Source organism: Trachurus trachurus (genome assembly GCF_905171665.1).
Source record: "Trachurus trachurus genome assembly, chromosome: 15".
Classification (NCBI taxonomy): Eukaryota; Metazoa; Chordata; class Actinopteri; order Carangiformes; family Carangidae; genus Trachurus; species Trachurus trachurus.
The window spans coordinates 3,021,797-3,039,774 of record NC_139906.1 but is presented as its reverse complement, the minus strand read 5'-3'; the positions used below and the strand labels follow the sequence as shown (position 1 = coordinate 3,039,774).

The 17,978-nt window shown below is 46.3% G+C and overlaps 1 protein-coding gene across 2 annotated transcripts; it reads right to left on the bottom strand.

The window, feature by feature from the left end:
- Nucleotides 1-3,413: 3,413 nt before the first annotated feature.
- On the bottom strand, nt 3,414-17,254 carry prkn (parkin RBR E3 ubiquitin protein ligase). Of its 2 annotated transcripts, XR_014595961.1 has the most exons (12): nt 17,183-17,254; nt 16,070-16,233; nt 12,513-12,771; nt 11,045-11,157; nt 9,485-9,568; nt 9,131-9,246; nt 6,918-7,054; nt 6,036-6,097; nt 5,723-5,959; nt 4,907-5,024; nt 4,126-4,419; nt 3,414-3,750 (listed from the first exon to the last, which is right to left on the bottom strand). XR_014595961.1 is itself a non-coding variant. In XM_083987765.1 (11 exons), the coding sequence occupies exons 1-11, from the start codon at nt 17,187-17,189 to the stop codon at nt 4,316-4,318; spliced, it is 1,401 nt and encodes a 466-aa protein (XP_083843891.1). In that variant the 5' UTR covers nt 17,190-17,254; the 3' UTR covers nt 4,078-4,315. The 2 variants fall into 2 exon arrangements, 1 of the variants encoding a protein (XP_083843891.1); XM_083987765.1 differs by lacking the exon at nt 3,414-3,750 and having other exon boundaries at nt 4,078-4,419.
- Nucleotides 17,255-17,978: the final 724 nt, after the last annotated feature.

The following is a 17,978-nucleotide window of genomic DNA, read 5'->3' as shown; positions in this document are numbered from 1 at the left end:
CATGCAGGGCTGTGTGTGCAGCCAAGGGACGCCGTGAATGTGGTGACGTAGCGACGAGGACTGTTATGGTGCGTTCAAGGAAACTCGTATTTTTCCGACCGTGAAGTCGTACCAGTTCGATCTGGTACGAGTTCACGGGTCAGAAGTTACGAGTGGCCGTTATAGTGACTTTCACAGGTAAAACAGGTCGGAAAAACACGAGTGGGTTGCCTGGAACCAGTGGCGTGCACAGACTTTTTGAAGGGCAGGGGCGAAAAGGAAAAAAAGGGGCACCTAATAGCGCGTCCTCGCCACTGAAGAGGGCACTTTAGCATGCGTTTTGGCTTTCCTGAAGGCACTTTAACACGTGTTTTAGCTCCCAAGAGGCCACGTTAGCACATGTTTTGGCTCCTAGATGTGGCTCCTAGAGGGCACTTTCAGGGCTGCCAAGTTTCAGAAAATGACAAAGGTGAGACTGTAGCGACATGGTGCGTTTGGCCGGCGACCACAGGTCGGCGGCGAAATTTTTTTTGCCTTTTTAAACGTTGATTTGGCCTGTTTTAATATCGATACCTTAAGACTAAAAAAACGTCGATTTGGCCTGTTTTAACACGTGTTTTGGTCCCCTTGAGGGCACTTTAGCACACGTTTTGGCTCCTAGAGAGCACTTTAGCACGCATTTTGGCTTCCAAGAGGGCACTTTAACATGTGTTTTGGCTCCCAAGAGGGCACTTTAGCACACGTTTTGGTTCCTAGATGTGGCTCCTAGAGGGCACTTTCAGGGCTGCCAAGTTTCAGAAAATGACAAGAGTGAGACTGTAGCGACATGGTGCGTTTGGCCGGCGACCACAGGTCGGCGGCGAATTTCTTTTTGCCTTTTTAAACGTTGATTTGGCCTGTTTTATAATATCAATACCTTAAGACTAAAAAACATCGATGTGGCCTGTTTTAACACGTGTTTTGGCTCCCAAGAGGGCACTTTAGCACACGTTTTGGCTTCCAAGGGCACTTTAACATGTGTTTTGGCTTCTAAGAGGGCACTTTAACATGTGTTTTGGCTCCTAGAGGGCACTTTAGCACACGTTTTGGCTACCATGAGGGCACTTTAGCACACGTTTTGGCTCCTAGAGGGCACTTAAGCACGTGTTTTGGCTCCCAAGAGGGCACTTTAGCACGCGTTTCAGCTCCTAGAGGGCACTTTAGCACGCATTGTGGCTCCTAGAGGGCTCTTTAGCACACGTTTTGGCTCCTAGAGGGCACTTTAGCACACGTTTTGGCTCCTAGAGGGCACTTTAGCACACGTTTTGGCTTCCAAGGGCACTTTAACATGTGTTTTGGCTTCTAAGAGGGCACTTTAACATGTGTTTTGGCTCCTAGAGGGCACTTTAGCACACGTTTTGGCTACCATGAGGGCACTTTAGCACACGTTTTGGCTCCTAGAGGGCACTTAAGCACGTGTTTTGGCTCCCAAGAGGGCACTTTAGCACGCGTTTCAGCTCCTAGAGGGCACTTTAGCACGCATTGTGGCTCCTAGAGGGCTCTTTAGCACACGTTTTGGCTCCTAGAGGGCACTTTAGCACACGTTTTGGCTCCTAGAGGGCACTTTAGCACACGTTTTGGCCCCCATGAGGTCACTTTAGCGCACGTTTTAGCTCCTAGAGGGCACTTTAACACACGTTTTGCCCCCCATGAGGACACTTTAGCACATGTTTTGGCTTCCAAGAGGGCACTTTAACGCGCGTTTTGGCTCCCAGGGGGCACTTTAGCACGCGTTTTTCAACAATTGGGCCACGAGGGGGGGCGACCGCCCCCCCTGCCCCCCCCCTGTGCACGCCACTGCCTGGAACGCTACAAAGTCGTAAGTTGTGACTTGAAGCTGTAATTTACGATTTCAAAAGCCTGCCTGGAACGCAGCATTAGCGAAAACGACCGGACCACTTACTTCTGCTTTAAGCTGAGATGACTATACCAAAACAAACACTCACACTGCAAAAACTCAAAAATCTTACCTATATTTGTCTTATTTCTAGTCAAAATGTAATTTCTAGTCAAAACAAATCTCATTCTACTTAAAATAAGACTCATCACATAAAAAGTAGCTTGTTTTTTAGACACTTTGTACTTCTTTCATCAGATTTTCACTTGAAATAAGTAGAAAAATCTGATAGTGGATCAAGTTTTTCTTTCTTATTACAAGCACAAAAAACTTCCTTTCACTGGCAGATTTTTCTACTTATTTCAAGTGAAAATTAGTTTGAAACAAGTGAAAATGATCTAAAAACAAGTTAATTTTTAGGTGATGAGTCTTATTTAAAGTGGAAAGAGATTAGTTTTGACTAGAAATGAGACATTTTGACAAGAAATAAGACAATAAATATTCTTGGAGAGATTTAGAGTTTTTGCAGTGCACTACAACTCTCTGGTTCTGGCAGCAGACTGACTGACCTGGGTTGTGCTGGTGCTTCTGGTCATCTTCAGCTCCAGACCAGGATTGTCCCGGCCGGTCAGACCGGCCCGGTTGCCCTTCTTCATCCTGGATGTGTCCATGCTGGACCTTCTAAAACCTCCTGGACCTGCTAGAACACATTGATCCTGAACTAAAGACTTAAAACCTTTTGGTACCTTCGTCTCTGACTCTTCTGACGCTTCGTGGTGTTCAGCTCCAGCTGTAGAAAACAAACCCATAAAGTCGATGGGTGGTGACGTTTATCATCTTTATCACGGTTTATAGTTCATCTTATCAGCTGGTGCGAGGGTCCAAGTCCAGGTCCAGGTCTCAGGCTCAGCTATATATAATATGTATAATATACAATAACAACAAAAATAGTATCTAAATAGAGCAGCAACATGAGGCCACGCCCGCCAGAGGTCAACCCTAGGAACATTTCCAGATGTTACAGATGTGTTAAAAACATTTAATAGCTTGTCAGAGGATCTCAAACAATGCAAAAACATAACACAATTTAAAAATAGATTAAAAAATAGTATGATAGAAAGCTTTTTTGGCTACACTTGTTAATTATTGGATAATTATTTCTTTCTATGACTCTGATTGCAACTGTAATACTGTTTAATCATCAATTTATTTTATTTTTTGGCAACATTTGTTAATTATTGGATACTTGTTTCTTTCTATGACTCTGAAATCATGAAGAGCTCTAATGGATATAATTGGAAAATTTGAATTAAAGGGTAGTAGGCATCTATAAGCTAGATGGCTTCAGCCTGCACCTTTTCCATCTATTTATGAAATAGATGAACGAATGATGGTTTTATGGAAGGTTGATTGACTGTGATTGATGCTCAACTGTAAATAATTTTGTGTTAGAGAGTGAATAAACTACTACTACTACTACTATACTACTAAGTGAGAGTCTGATGTTGTTCAGAGGAGCGACGTCTGAGTCAGTCAAAAGTCAATGAACTTTAATTTATAAAACACAGTTTATTTCAGTTTCACATCTGATCCACGTGTTCATGTCGTTTCCAACAGAAGCAGCTGAACTCAACTCACTGTGAGAGAAACAAACACCATCCCTGATATATGTCTTTTCTTTTTTTAATAAATTAAATATTTGATTTGTGCATTTTCGCCTTTGACACACACACACACACACACACACTGACCGACAGCAGGCAGGTAAACAGGAAGTGGATGTCAGGACGCTGTGGTGAAGGGATAGTTCACCCAAAATTGAAATTTCCCTCATGTGGACTAAGGGCTGGGAGAAGTTTCAGAGTCCTCCGTGGCTTCTCTGAGTTACAGGGGGTCTCGGTGTAGCAGTGCATGTCCATATAACGGTTGTGAATGGATACCAACTGTCTTCGTAACAAAAAGACACACCAAAAAACATCCAAACACCTCCATGCTGCTCGTATGTAATGTCCGTCTTGTATTGAAGCCACGAAATGCGAAATTGTCCCGAAAAAAATTAAATAAGTCTGTATTTCAAGCTTGTTTGTAGCGGAAGCACATTTCGGGGCTTCAATACAAGAGGGACATTACATACGAGCAGCATGGAAGTATTTGGATGTTTTTTGGTGTGTCTTTTTGTTACGAAGACAGTTGGTATCCATTCACAACCGTTATATGGACATGCACTGCTACACCGAGACCCCCTGTAACTCAGAGAAGCCACGGAGGACTCTGAAACTTCTCCCAGCCCTTAGTCCACATGAGGGGGAGTTAGTAGATAATGAGTGATTGAGAAATATCAATTTTGGGTGAACTATCCCTTTAAATTCACAATTGGCTGTAGGAGAGTTTGTGATGTGAAACAGAAGAGCTGGTCTGAAGTCAGTTCATTCACATGGATCCTCCAGGTCCAGATGTTGTTCATCCGAACCAGTGGTTTCCCATACACTCCCTGTTCCAGGGAACGCCACAGAGCCAGCACCACTCGGCCTGGCACCTCGTACACTGCATGTGCATGCAGCCGCCTGCAGGGGGAGACAACAACAACAACAACATCACTCACTCATGGTGTTTCACCTCCAGCAAACCAGTTCATCTGAAACAGACTTAAACCAGTTAAACTAAAACAGGCTAAAACAAATTAATCTGAAACAGGCTTAAAGCGGTTTAGTTTAAATAGACTTAAACCAGTTTATTTTAAACAGGCTTAAACCAGGTCATCTAAAACAGGCTAAAACAAGTTAATCTAAAACAGACTTGGGCCCTAAACTAGTTAATCAAAAATAGACTTAAACCGCTTAATCTAAAATTTGCGATTAACTTGAGTTTTAGGTATTAGATAAACCAGTTTATCTAATGAAGACTTAAACTAGTTAATCTAAAATCTGTTTTAGATGAACTGGTCAAGTCTTCTTTAGATGAACTGGATTACATCTTTACGATTTAAACCAATTTATCTAATACAGATTTAAACCAAATAATGTAAAACAGACTTAGACCAGAGTGATTTACCGTTTCTCTCCACAGGAACTGAACACTGAGGGCAGCGTTTAGTCGACTCCTGGATGAGGAGCCGAGACGCCTGATCCCACCTCCCTCTGAGAGACGCCTCCTCCTCCACCACAAAACCCTGAGGAGGAGGAGGAGGAGGGAGAGGAGGAGGGAGGAGAGAGGAGGAGAGAGGAGGAGAAGAGGAGAGAGGAGGAGGAGGAGGAGAAGAGGAGGAGGAGAAGAGGAGGAAGAGGAGAGAGGAGGAGAGAGGAGGAGGAGGAGGAGAGAGGAGGAGGTGGAGGAGGAGAAGAGGAGGAAGAGGAGAGAGGAGGAGGAGGAGGAGGAAGAGGAGGAGGAGGAGAGAGGAGGAGGTGGAGGAGGAAGAGGAGGAGGAGGAGAGAGGAGGAGAAGAGGAGGAAGAGGAGAGAGGAGGAGAAGAGGAGGAAAAGGAGAGAGGAGGAGGAGGAGGAGGAGAAGGAGGAGGAGGAGGAGGAGAAGGAGGAGGAGGAGAGAGGAGGAGGTGGAGGAGGAAGAGGAGGAGGAGGAGGAAGAGGAGGAGGAGGAGGTGGAGGAGGAAGAGGATGAGGAGGAGAGAGGAGGAGGTGGAGGAGGAAGAGGAGGAGGAGGAGGAGGAGGAGGAGAGAGGAAGAGGAGAGAGGAGGAGGAGGAGGAGAGAGGAGGAGGAGGAGAGAGGAAGAGGAGAGAGGAGTCATGACATGTTCTGTCCTGCAGTGTTGATAAAACGAGTATCTGTGTGTTTGACTGTTTGCTGTGATTTATATCAATAAAGTTTTATACACGGAGTCTTGATTCTGCGCTGTGATTGGTCGGCTGTACCTCTGAGAGTTCTCCGATGCGCTCGGCCGGCTGCGTCTCACACGCCCCCTGGTGGAAGCTCTCTCTACAGTCTCGGCAGAAGACGAAGCCGCAGCCGATCCGCCGGTCGCACTCCACCCGCCGGCCGCCGCCGTCGTCGGGGGGGACGAGCCCCGCGCCGCAGCCCGGCGACGGACACATCAGTCCTCCAATCGCCAGCAGGCATTCCTCCGCCGCGTACTGCAGGTAGCGGCCGTACTGAGAGGGGGGGGGGGGGGAGGGAGAGTCAGGGGGGATTCTGGGTAAAATGAGAGATGAGAAAGATGAGACTCACCTGTTCGTCGCCAAGGATACGGAAATGATGCGGCTCCTTAATCAGAGAGTCTTCACAGCCGACTGCACAGACACACACACACACACACACACACATTATTTTACTTCTCATTAACAGCTGATTAATGGAAACAGGAGAGGATGATATGAGGAAGAGTAGAGAGGAGGAGGAGAAGAGAGGAGAGGAGAGGAAGAAGGAGAGGAGGAGGAAGAAGAGAGGGGAGGATGAGAGGAGGAGTAGTAGGAGAGAGGAGAAGCGGGGAGGAGAGGAAGAAGGAGGAGAGGAGAGGAGGAAGAGAGGAGAGAAAGAGAAGGAGAAAAGGAGGAGGAAAGGAGAGAGGAGAGGAGAGAAAGAGAAGGGGGAGGAGAGGAGAGGAGGAAGAGAGGATGAGTAGTAGGAGAGAGGAAATGAGAGGACGAGAGGGGAAAGGAGAGGAGGAGGAAGAGAGAGGAGAGGAGGAGGAAGAAGAGAGGGGGAGAGGAGGAGGAGTGGAGGAGAGGAGGAAAGGAGAATGAGATGAAAGGAAAGGAGAGGAGGAGATGAGATGAGAGGAGGTGGAGAGGAGAAGAGAGGAGAGGGGAGGAAGAAGGGGGAGAGAAGGAGAAGGAGAGGAGAGGAAGAAGGATGAGAGGAGAGGTGAGGAGAGGAGAGGAGGAAGAGAGGAGTGCAGGAGAGGAGGAGGAGAGGAAGAAGGAGGAGAGGAAAAGAGAAAGAGAAGGAGAGGAGGAAGAGAGGAGAGGAGATGAGAGGAGAAGAGAGGAGGAGGAGGAAAGGACAGAGGAGAGGGGAGTGGAGGAGAGGAGAGGAGGAAGAGAGGATGAGTAGTATGAGAGAGGAGAAGAGAAGAGGAGAGGAGGAAACAGGAAGAGTCGTCTGTCTCACCGGCGCAGGGCAGCGAGTATCCCACGGCGACGTCTTGAACAAACTGTCGTTCGTTGAGTCGAGTTTGACAGAAGCGACGGAAACAGTCGAGACAGATCACATGACGCTCCGAGCACTGGAAGACCAGGACCACGTCCCTGACCACGGGAAGGAGGAGAGGAGGAGAGGAGGAGGAGAGGAGAGGAGGAGAGGACGATGTCACACCTCTATGTCGTCTATGTCAGGGGTTTTCAAAGTGTGAGGCGCGCCTCCCTTGGGGGGCGCCAGAGAGTTTGAGGGGAGGCGCGACATGAGAAAAAGAAAAAAAGAAAAACTGAAAACATTCAAACAAAAGATGAGTTACATGTCACTTGCACAAAGGGCTAAATGATTAATGTTTTTGCAGTAGCCTATAGTTTGCAATTATACTGCGATATGATAAAACACGATCTACACACAGACTGCGATTATGCTCAGCTGATGTGGGAGCAACACTCCCGACGCGTCATAAACTGACGCTTGGTCAGGGCCCTTTCGCGTTGTGCACTGACGCCCAAGGTGCCCCAATGCAATCCCCTCCGCGGCGATATGTGACGCTCAGAGCGAGTGATCAGAGAGACTGTGTTGCAGGGAGAGCGGAGCTCAGCTGGCCTCTGGCGCTACGTCGGCTGTGGAACTATTCTGGTTAGAAAAAGAGGAGCGTCAGGTGCTGCACAGCGTCAGGTATAACTTCATATGAACGCAGCTCAAAGCGACCCGGTGCCTCTCACAGTGACCAAGCTCAGATAAATACATTGGATCAGCTGTAGCACCGCGTGTCCTCCGTATAAAGCCGCAATATACCGCTCCTAAAAATAAAAAATAAAAAAGCTGCACGTCGTGGCGGAGCTGACCAGCTGAACAGCTGACATGTGGTCAAGACGTAGTGGAGACCTGTCACAGTGTCACCTGTGCATTGATATAAACTTCAACCTCAGACTGTCTGCTTCCCAGATGATCACACAGGGAGAGCATGGAGCTGCTTGTGTGATGAGTGTGTTACAGAGTTCTATATCAATGTTTAGGCTTATTTGCCAGTGCTTTATGTTGTCCTGATGAGAAACAAGCTTGTGAATCAAACAAATCCTACAGGAAAGACCAATTTATGTTTAATGAATCAAATATTGTTTTGGTCATAGTAACTGATAATAAATAGGCTATGTTTAATTCTCTTTTTTTTGGGGGGGGGGGGGGGGGGGGGGCGCACAGCTGTTTATTTTTCATTAAGGGGGGCTCACTCTCTCACACTTTGAAAACCCCTGGTCTATGTGATACTCAGGTTTACTCAGTATAGCCACTGAAAATACATAAATACTTCAGTATACCCAGTACAACAAAACTATCTAACTAAAGTAAATGTCAGTGGTTCTCAAAGTGGGAGGGTTGACAGGGTCCCCAACTTTTTCTTGAAATTTTACCACTTTTTCCTAGAATTTTTTTGAGAAATTTTACCAGTTTCTTCTCAATTTTTCTGCTCTACTTTTTACAATTTTTTTTTTAAAGAAATTTTACCCATTTTGTATTATTGTTTGCCCCCCCTCCTTTTTTTGAGAAATTTTACCACATTTTTCTATAATAAATTTTTTTTTTTTACCACTTTTTCTCGAATTCTTGTGTAATTTTACCAGTTTCTTCTCAATTAAAAAAAAAAAACCTTTTACTATTTACTACCGGTATATACTATTTTTTATTTTTACCACTTTTTTTATAATGGTTTGACTTTTTTTTTTTTAATTTTACCACTTTTCCTAGAATTTCTTTGAGAAATTTTTCCAGTTTCTTCTAAAATTTTTGAAACTTTTTTTTTTTTTTTTAGAAAATTTACCACTTTTTCTGAGAAATTTTACCAGATTAAAAAAAAAAAAAAAATTACCACTTTTTTCTTAATTTTTTAAAACTTTTTCGTTTATTTTTTTCTGAGAATTTTTACCACTATTTTCTAGAAATTGTACCACTTTTTTTTCCCAGAAATGTATCTATAATCTACACCTAATTTAAACGTACATTGATTGTTTGTGTATTTCTGGGGTCCGTGGTCTAATTTGTGTCAATTTTGGGTCCTTGATATAAAAAAGTTTGAGAACCACCGGTCTATGTGATACAAGTACATGTGTGTGTGTTACATGTGTGTGTTACGTGTGTGTGTTGAGGTAGGTGTGTGTGTGTGTGTGTGTGTCTGTGAGTGTGTGTGTTACATGACGTCGGTGCAGGCGATGCAGGGAACGTCTCTGGTGTTGGTCATGACGAGGTCCAGCGCCACGGAGAGGTCGTCGTCCGAGGTCGGATGGGACGCACACTTCATGAAGAACTCCTACACACACACACACACACACACACACACACACACACACACACACACACACACACACACACACACACACACACACAGACACAGTAACACACACACACACACACACACACACACACACACAGACACAGTAACACACACACACACAGACACAGTAACACACACACACACACACACACTTTATTGATAATTTGATTATTAAAAGAGTCAGAAACTGATCAGCTTTTTTTCAAGCTCTTACCGCTTCGTTGCCCTGACAACCGTCTGATTGACAAACGCCATGGATACGACCTGGGAGGAGGACGTCATCCCAACAGGACGGACCCTGGAGAGGAGGAGGAGGAGGAGGAGGAGGAGAGAAGAGGAGAGGAGAAGAGAGGAGAGGAGAGGAGAGGAGAGGAGAGGAGAGGAGAGGAGAGGAGAGGAGAGGAGAGGAGAGGAGGAGGAGAGGAGAGGAGGAGGAGAGGAGAGGAGAGGAGAGGAGAGGAGAGGAGGAGGAGAGGAAGAAGGAGGAGAGGAAATGAGAGGAGGAGAGGAGAGGAGAGGAGAGGAGGAGGAGGAGGATGAGGAGAGGAGAGGAGGAGGAAGAGGAGAGGAGAGGAGGAGGAAGAGGAGAGGAGAGGAGGAGGAAGAGGAGGAGGAGGAGGAGGAGAAGGAGGAGGAGAGGAGAGGAGGAGGAGGAGAGGAGAGGAGAGGACAGGAGAGGAGAGGAGGAGGAGAGGAGAGGAGGAGGAGAGGAAGAAGGAGGAGAGGAAATGAGAGGAGGAGAGGAGAGGAGAGGAGAGGAGGAGGAGGAGGAAGAGGAGAGGAGAGGAGGAGGAAGAGGAGAGGAGAGGAGGAAGAGGAGAGGAGAGGAGGAGGAAGAGGAGAGGAGAGGAGGAGGAGAGAGGAGGAGGAGGAGGAGGAGAGGAGGAGAGAGGAGAGAAGAGGAGGAGGAGGAGAGGAGAAGAGAGGAGAGGAAGAAGGAGGAGAGGAAATGAGAGGAGGAGAGGAGAGGAGAGGAGAGGAGAGGAGAGGAGGAGGAGGAGGAAGAGGAGAGAAGAGGAGGAGAGGAGGAGGAGAGAGGAGAGAAGAGGAGGAGGAGGAGAGGAGGAGGAGGAGGAGAGGAGAGGAGAGGAGGAGAGAGGAGAGAAGAGGAGGAGGAGGAGAGGAGGAGGAGGAGGAGAGGAGAGGAGAGGAGGAGAGAGGAGAGAAGAGGAGGAGGAGGAGGAGAGGAGAGGAGGAGGAGAGGAGAAGAGAGGAGAGGAGAGGAGAGGAAGAAGGAGGAGAGGAAATGAGAGGAGGAGAGGAGAGGAGAGGAGGAGGAGGAGGAGAGGAGAGGAGGAGAGGAGGAGGAGAGAGGAGAGAAGAGGAGGAGAGGAGAGGAGAGGAGAGGAGAGGAGAGGAGAAGAGGAGGAGGAGAGGAGAGGAGAGGAGAGGAGAGGAGAGGAGGAGGAGGAGGAGAGGAGAGGAGAGGAGGAGGAGGAGAGGAGAGGAGAGGAGGAGGAGAGGAGAGGAGGAGGAGGAGGAGGAGAGGAGAGGAGAGGAGAGAGGAGGAGGAGGAGGAATACAACAAATACGATGACATCACTGATCATGTGACCTGTCGCTTCCTGTCATCAAACTGTTTCAAAATAAAACTAAAAACTGAGACAGTGAATCTCCATCTACAGAGACACAGCGCCCCCTGTGGCCACATGGAGTCATTACAGGTGTTTACAAGATGAAGTGTTCACAGTATGAAAAATAACTATAAAATAAAATAATACTGCAGTAGTAGTAGTATTAGTATTGGTTAGTAGTAGTATTACTACTCTCTCACCCTGCTGAGCGTCAGCGTCGTCTGTCTGCAGCTCCTGCAGCGGACGCGTAGTTTCCCTGGTTGGACGGAGCTGCAGCTTTTACAGTACACAAAGAAAGTACTGGTACGCACACCTGTACACACAGGTACACACAGTTAGAGTACTCGTACTGATATACTACATGTACATATGTGAATTATTATTATTTTAATTTATTTATTTTTTGTCCTTATTTCTTTATTTAAAGGGACAAAGAGGAGTTTTGGAAAAGCGAAGTGTTTAGTGTAGAGACAAAACCATATATTTATCTAAAATGGGCCCATTAACAAGTGGTAACGTAGATTCATCCACATTAATAAGAGACTTTTAAATAACCAAATAGAAACTCCTCGTTGTCCCTTTAATTTAAATTTTTTATTCATTCTTTTTCTATTTTATGTTATTTTATTCTGTTCTTATTATGCTTTTTATTCTAGTATTTTGTATATTAGATTAAAGCAGAAGTGAGTGATATTTTTGTGTTAAAGCAGAAGTCAGCGATCCGGTGGTTTTGGCTAACGTCTTGTCGGCCGATGGAGTTAGCAGTCCCCGCCCTCGTCCCTACGTCACCACATTCACGCGCATCCCTTGGCTGCACACACAGAGAGGACCGCCCCTTTATGCCGTTCTCTCTCCTCATTGGATAAAGGTTGTAGGATACAAGGAAAGTTTTCTCCTCGGCTTACAGCAGAGCAGAGTGACTGACAGACCCGTGTTTCAGACCAAACACTCTATGTAAGTGATTGCTGTCGGAAGATAGAACTATTTAAGACTTATATTAACACAAATATTCCACTTACTTCTGCTTTAATATAAGTCTTAAATAGTTATAGACCTGTGAAGTCGTACCAGTTCGATCTGGTACGAGTTCACGGGTCTGAAGTTACGAGTGGCCGTTATAGTGACTTTCACAGGTAAAACAGGTCGGAAAAACACGAGTGGGTTGCCTGGAACGCTACAAAGTCGTAAGTCGTGACTTGAAGCTGTAATTTACAGTTTCAAAAGCCTGCCTGGAATGCAGCATTAGCCAAAACGACCGGATCGCTTACTTCTGCTTTAAAGATTAGATTAGATGCAACTTTATTGATCCCGAAGGAAATTTACGTATTATGTATGTGCCTATATATGGGTATTACGTGAGAAAAAAATAATTGATAATATATTAGAATAAATCCAGCTAAATTCATTTATTGTATAGATTATAATGAGAAGTAAGATAGATTTATTTATGATTATGAATAAGGGGTGGGAAAAAATCCAATCATTATGTATTATTTTCAATTTTCATTTTTTTTATTTTCTTATTTCTTTTTTACATGTCCAAAATAAACTGCTACTACTAACTAACTAGAAATAATAATATTTTATTTATCTATGTATATCTCACTTTGTGTTGATTTGTAACAATAAAGTTATTTTTGAATGTGAATCTAAACTAGAGACACCGACCTCTCAGAGCTGCTGCCTGCTCCTCCTCTGCTCCTCCTCCCTCCAGGATGACGGCCAGGCCGGTGGAGGTGGAGAGGAGGCGCGAGGAGCTGAGGTCCAGCCGGGTCAGGGAGTCACGCTCCTCCTCCTCCTCCTCCTCTTCACCTCCTCCTCCTCTCCCCTGGGACAGACGCTCCTGCAGGAGGAGCAGCCGGGAGGAGGAGGAGCCCGAAGGAGGGAGGACGACATGGACGGTGCTCTGCTCCGGGAGGTCACAGCCCTGAGGAGGAGGTGGAGCAGGAGGAGGAGGAGGAGGAGGAGGAGCAGGAAGAGAGGGGGAGAAGGGGAGAGGAAGAGGAGGAGGAGGAGGAGGAGGAGGAGGAGGAGGAGGAGGGGAGGGGGAGAGGAGGAGAAGGAGAAGGAGGAGGAGGAGGAGAGAGGAGGAAGAGGAGGAGGAGGCAGGGGAGGGGGAGAGGAGGAGAAGGAGAAGGAGGAGGAGGAGGAGAGAGGAGGAGGAGGAGAGGAGGAGGAGGCAGGGGAGGGGGAGAGGAGGAGGAGGAGAAGGAGGAGGAGGAGAGAGGAGGAAGAGGAGGACGAGGAGAGAGGAGGAGGAGGAGGAGGAGGAGGAGGCAGGGGAGGGCGGGAGGAGGAGAGGAGATGAGTTGAGAGGAGAGAAGAAGGAGGAGAAGGAGGCGAGGAGAGGAGAGGAAAAGAAAGGTGGAGAGGAGGAGGAGAGAGGAGAAGAGAAGAGAAGAGAAGAGAAGAGAAGAGAAGAGGAGGAAGAGATGAGAGAAGAAGGAGGTGGAGGGAGAGGAGAGTAGGTAAGTAAGTAAGTTTAATTTATATAGCACTTTTCATAGATAAAATCACAAAGTGCTTTACAACAAGGATAAAATGCAATAAAATACAGTACAGAGATCACAACAAAATATACATAACAGCCCTTTATCAAGGCCCCGCCCCCCATGGTTACTGTTGCTAGGTTGGACAAACGGAAGGGTTAACTCCCATTGGAAACCATTGAAAATTAGGAAGATTTAAATTGCTAGTAAGGAAAATTTGAATTAACTTACACATCAGAAAAATGGTGTCCGTGATAGAAGACAGGCGTGGCTCAATAGCAATTGAGCGGCATTACCCGACTTTTCAGAAAAATGGTGAAAAATCATTGTTTTGTTCACTCACTAGCTAGTAGCTAACGATGCTAGCTAACGTTAGCTACAAGCTAATCTCCGCCGATCTCCCGTTTCTCCTCGTAAAACTTCACAAAGTTCAAAAGACATTCGTAGCGGTAATGTTACGTTTGCTAGATAATTTTGAAGGTATTAGATCTTCTCTGTCTATGAACACGACCAGAGTGGACTGAAGAATGAATGAGCTTCAATAGCACAAAGTATAGCCAGGGAAAAACAGGCTCACAACAACAACAAACAAACCTATGCAATTAACCCCTGACCTATGCCTACAGCTCCCCCTAGTGGACCACCCCCAAACCCTATTATTAAGCTCAACTAAATACATAACAGAAGGTTAAAGTAATATTATATACAGTATGTTTATGTCTTGGGTTTGGGGAATGGGATAAAAATGACTCCAATACGTTCCAGATATCGTGAGTTGCTATTGCAGGAACCCCAGGCACATTTTAACCATATTGAAAAATTATTAAGTAGTTTTTGCCAAAAAAATTGCTGTCTACCTATCTCGTTTCATAGGGTTTCATTCCAGGGTTGTCCAACCTTAGAATGTTGTGCAACATGTGACATGGGGAGAAGCGCTCTGATTGGTGGAACAGCAGACCAATCAGAAGGCCAACAAAGGGTCACAGCCAGGTAACTTTACAGAGGCCCCACAACGTCAACATCAGTTGAAAGTTTGTCTAAAAAGATAGGTTTTAAGTTCTTTCTTAAAACCCTCAGTGGACTCTATGCTGCGTTAGGTCGATGGTAGAGCGTTCCAGAGGCGAGAGGCACGTCCAGGGCCGGCCCTAGGATGTTGGTGGCCCCCTAAACAAGATTTCTGTTTGTGGCCCTGCACTCTAAGCGCAAACACCAAATCACTGGTTAAAACTGAATAAAGACATGTTTATGTCCTCTGAGGTTTGAGGCCATTTTCTCGACTTTTACATATTTTCTTAAATTGATCTTTTTAAGATACTTGCAGATGTAACAATACTCAAGTGTTTTATGTCTAAATATTAGAACCTCCGCTGTAAGCACACTGAGGCCAGTTTGTCCTAGAACACTGTAGAAAGAAATAATTTAGGCCAAATGCTGGAAATTTGAGGTCTGCTTTTTGAAAAAATTTCAAATCCCTTGTGAAAACACTCCTTCAGTCATGAGAATGAACTGTTTTGGTGCTTGAAATAGGATATGAATACAGTAATAGATAAGTGTAGAAAACAAGTCTAAAATGACATTTTGTAAAATTGCCTTTTTGAGCACAAATGTTGTCATTCTGCCGTTCTATTTTCACCAAATGTCTCAAATGTGAGATAAAAGAAGCTGAATATTGACTTCACATTACATATAAAGCTCATAATGTGCACCTGCAGACCTCAGGATGTTTAAATGACTTGATGAACCCCGGTACCTTTCTGATCATGTGGCCCCCCACCTAACGGCTGTGGCCCTAAACAACCACATAGAGGGTTTATGCCAGGGGCCGGCCCTGTCAGTAGCTCAGTGATGTATGAGGCAGCTTGTTCATGGAGGGCTCTAAAAACAAGTACTAAGATCTTAAAATGAATCCTAAAATGAACTGGTAACCGATGTAAGGAATATAAAATTGGGGTGATATGATCCCTTTTCTTAGATCCAGTTATGAGCCTTGCAGCTGCGTTCTGCACGGTTTGAAGGCGATGTACAGCCTTTTTGTTAAAACACATAAAAAGAGCATTACAGTAGTCAATGAGAGATGAAATGAAAGCATGAATTATCATCTCCATTTCAGGTCTTGAAATCATGGACCTCAGTTTCGCTATATTTCGCAGATGATAGAAACAATTTTTCACCAACTGTTTACAGTGGTGGTCCAGGGACATGTCTTTGTCAAAAACAACACCTAGGTTGCGTAGGCTTGGTTGGACAGAAAGACCTAACTGACCTAAGTGCTGCTTTATGGGGGGAATGGCACTATCTGGGGCAATAATCAGTGTTTCAGTTTTAGCAGAATTTAGTTGAAGAAGATTGTCATTTAGCCATTTTTGGATGGTCGTCAAACAGGCAGTTAAATTGTCTAGTTTATGTAGCTCATTCTGCTTGTCCTCCTCCTCCTCTCCTCCTCTTCCTTCCCTCTTCCTCCTCCTTTGACTCCTACTTCCCTCCTCCATTCCCTGTCTCCTCCTCTCCTCCACCTTCTCTTCCTCCTCCTCCACCTCCTCCTCTTCCTTCCCTCTTCCTCCTCCTCCTCCCCCTCCTCTCCCCCTCCTCCTCCTCCTCCTCTCCTCTCCTCCCTCACTCCCTCCTCTCCTCTGCTCCTCCGCCTCCTCCTCCTCCTCACTCTCCTCTCCTCTCCTCTCCTCTCCTCTCCTCTCCTCTCCTCTCCTCTCCTCGTCTCCTCCTTCTCCTCCTCCTCACCTGCAGCGTGGAGGAGCTCTGCAGCTCCCTCCCAGCGAACAGCACCCTCAGCTCCTCCGGCCGGACGCCCTGCTGACTCCCCACCACCTCCTTCAGCCGCGCCACGCTCTCCTCCTCCTGCAGCTCCACGGCAACGCCGGGGCCAAGGTTGTACCGCACATAGACTGGAGGAGGAGGAGGAGGAGAAGGAGGAGGAGGAGCAGGAGGAGGAGAGAGGAGAGGAGGTGAGGAGGAAGAGGAGAGAAGAGGAGGAGGAGGAGAGGAGAGGAGGAGGAGGAGAGGAGGAGGAGGAGGAGGAAGAGGAAGAGGAGGAGAGGGGGGAGTGAGGTAGGAGAGGAGGAGGAGGGGGAGAGGAGAGAGGAGAGGAGAGGAGGAGGAGAGGAAGAAGGGGAGAGGAGGGGGAAGGGAGAAGGAAAAGGAGAAGAGGAGGAAGAGGAGGAGGAGAGGAGGGAGTGAGGGAGGAGGAGAGGAGGGGAGGAGAGGAGAGGAGGAGGAGGAGGAGGGGAAGAAGGGGAGAGGAGAGAAGGAAGAGGAGGAGAGGAAGATGGGGAGAGGAGGGGGAAGAGAGAAGGTTAGGAGGAGGAGGAGGAAAAGAGGAGAGGAAGAAGGGGAGAGAGAAGGAAGAGGAGAAGAGGAGGAGAAAAGGAGGAGAGGAGGAAGAGGAGAGGAGGGGAAGAAGGGGAGAGGGAGGGAAGAGAGAAGTAAGAGGGGGAGATATATAATTGAGTAAGTAACTGACTACACTATCAAAGTAACTAATTACCAGGAACGAGGAGGTAACCAATGCGTTACTAAAATGCTCAAATATGTCAAACAACATGGACTCGCCCCCCTGACCTGCAGTTTACGGCCATATGACGGGGGAAACAGTAACTTTTTTGATTACTCGTTACTGTAAAAAGCCGTTACTGTCATCACTGTTCATGTTAAACTCCAGACAGACACGACACGTGAACAGCAGCAGTGCAAAGTAACCAAGTACTTTTCCTATGACAGTACTTAATAGGCTACTACTCAGGTACTCTCTACTCTACTCAGTACTTTTACTGCTGACACGTTACCTAGTTACACGCAGCTCAGAGTATTTGTGTCTTTATTTGTGCCTTAACTCACCGATCATCCGTCACTTCGTCCTTCAGTCTCAGCTGCTCTGTGTGTTTACAGTCGGCGCGCCGCGGTGCACTCTGGGAACTGTAGTCGCGCCGCTCGCTCACTACCAATGGAACACAGCGCGAGACCGCTGCCGAACAGAACTACACCGCGGTCGCGCCGAGATGACGTCACGGAGCGGTACCGGAAGTGGAGATTTTCATGAATTTTAATAAACTTGTTTTTTTCCCCCCTTCTTCTTTTTCTTCGTCTTCTTCTCCTTCTTTGTGTGTGTGTGTGTGTTTGTGTATTTATTTATTATTTTTTCTTCCTGAGCCGCAGCTTGAAGAACCGGAACATTCACGGGTCCACTCGGATATATATTTATATATTTTATTTATATATATTTTTAAGTCCCGGTTCGTGTTGGCGTCCAGATGACGGAGAGTCCGGACAGCAGCGTCCTGCAGCAGCGGACACACGGACCAGCGGTGAGAGGAACCAGGGTTATAATGTTATAATGCTGCTGCGACTGCACCTATTAACAATAATTAATAATAATATTAATAATAATAATAATAATAATTAATGTTAATCTGCAGCCTGAAGGTTTATCATCACTGCTCCTCATCAGCAGCATGTGAGGAGTGTTTACCTGCACCATAACAACATGAATGATGATGATGATGACGATAATGATGCTGCTGCTGATGATGATGCTGAAGCTGATGAGTCTACTGTACTGTGTGTATTATGGTCTGTAGTAGGCTACATGCATCATCAGAGATGGAGGAGGAACTAGGCTACTCTGGTTATTGTA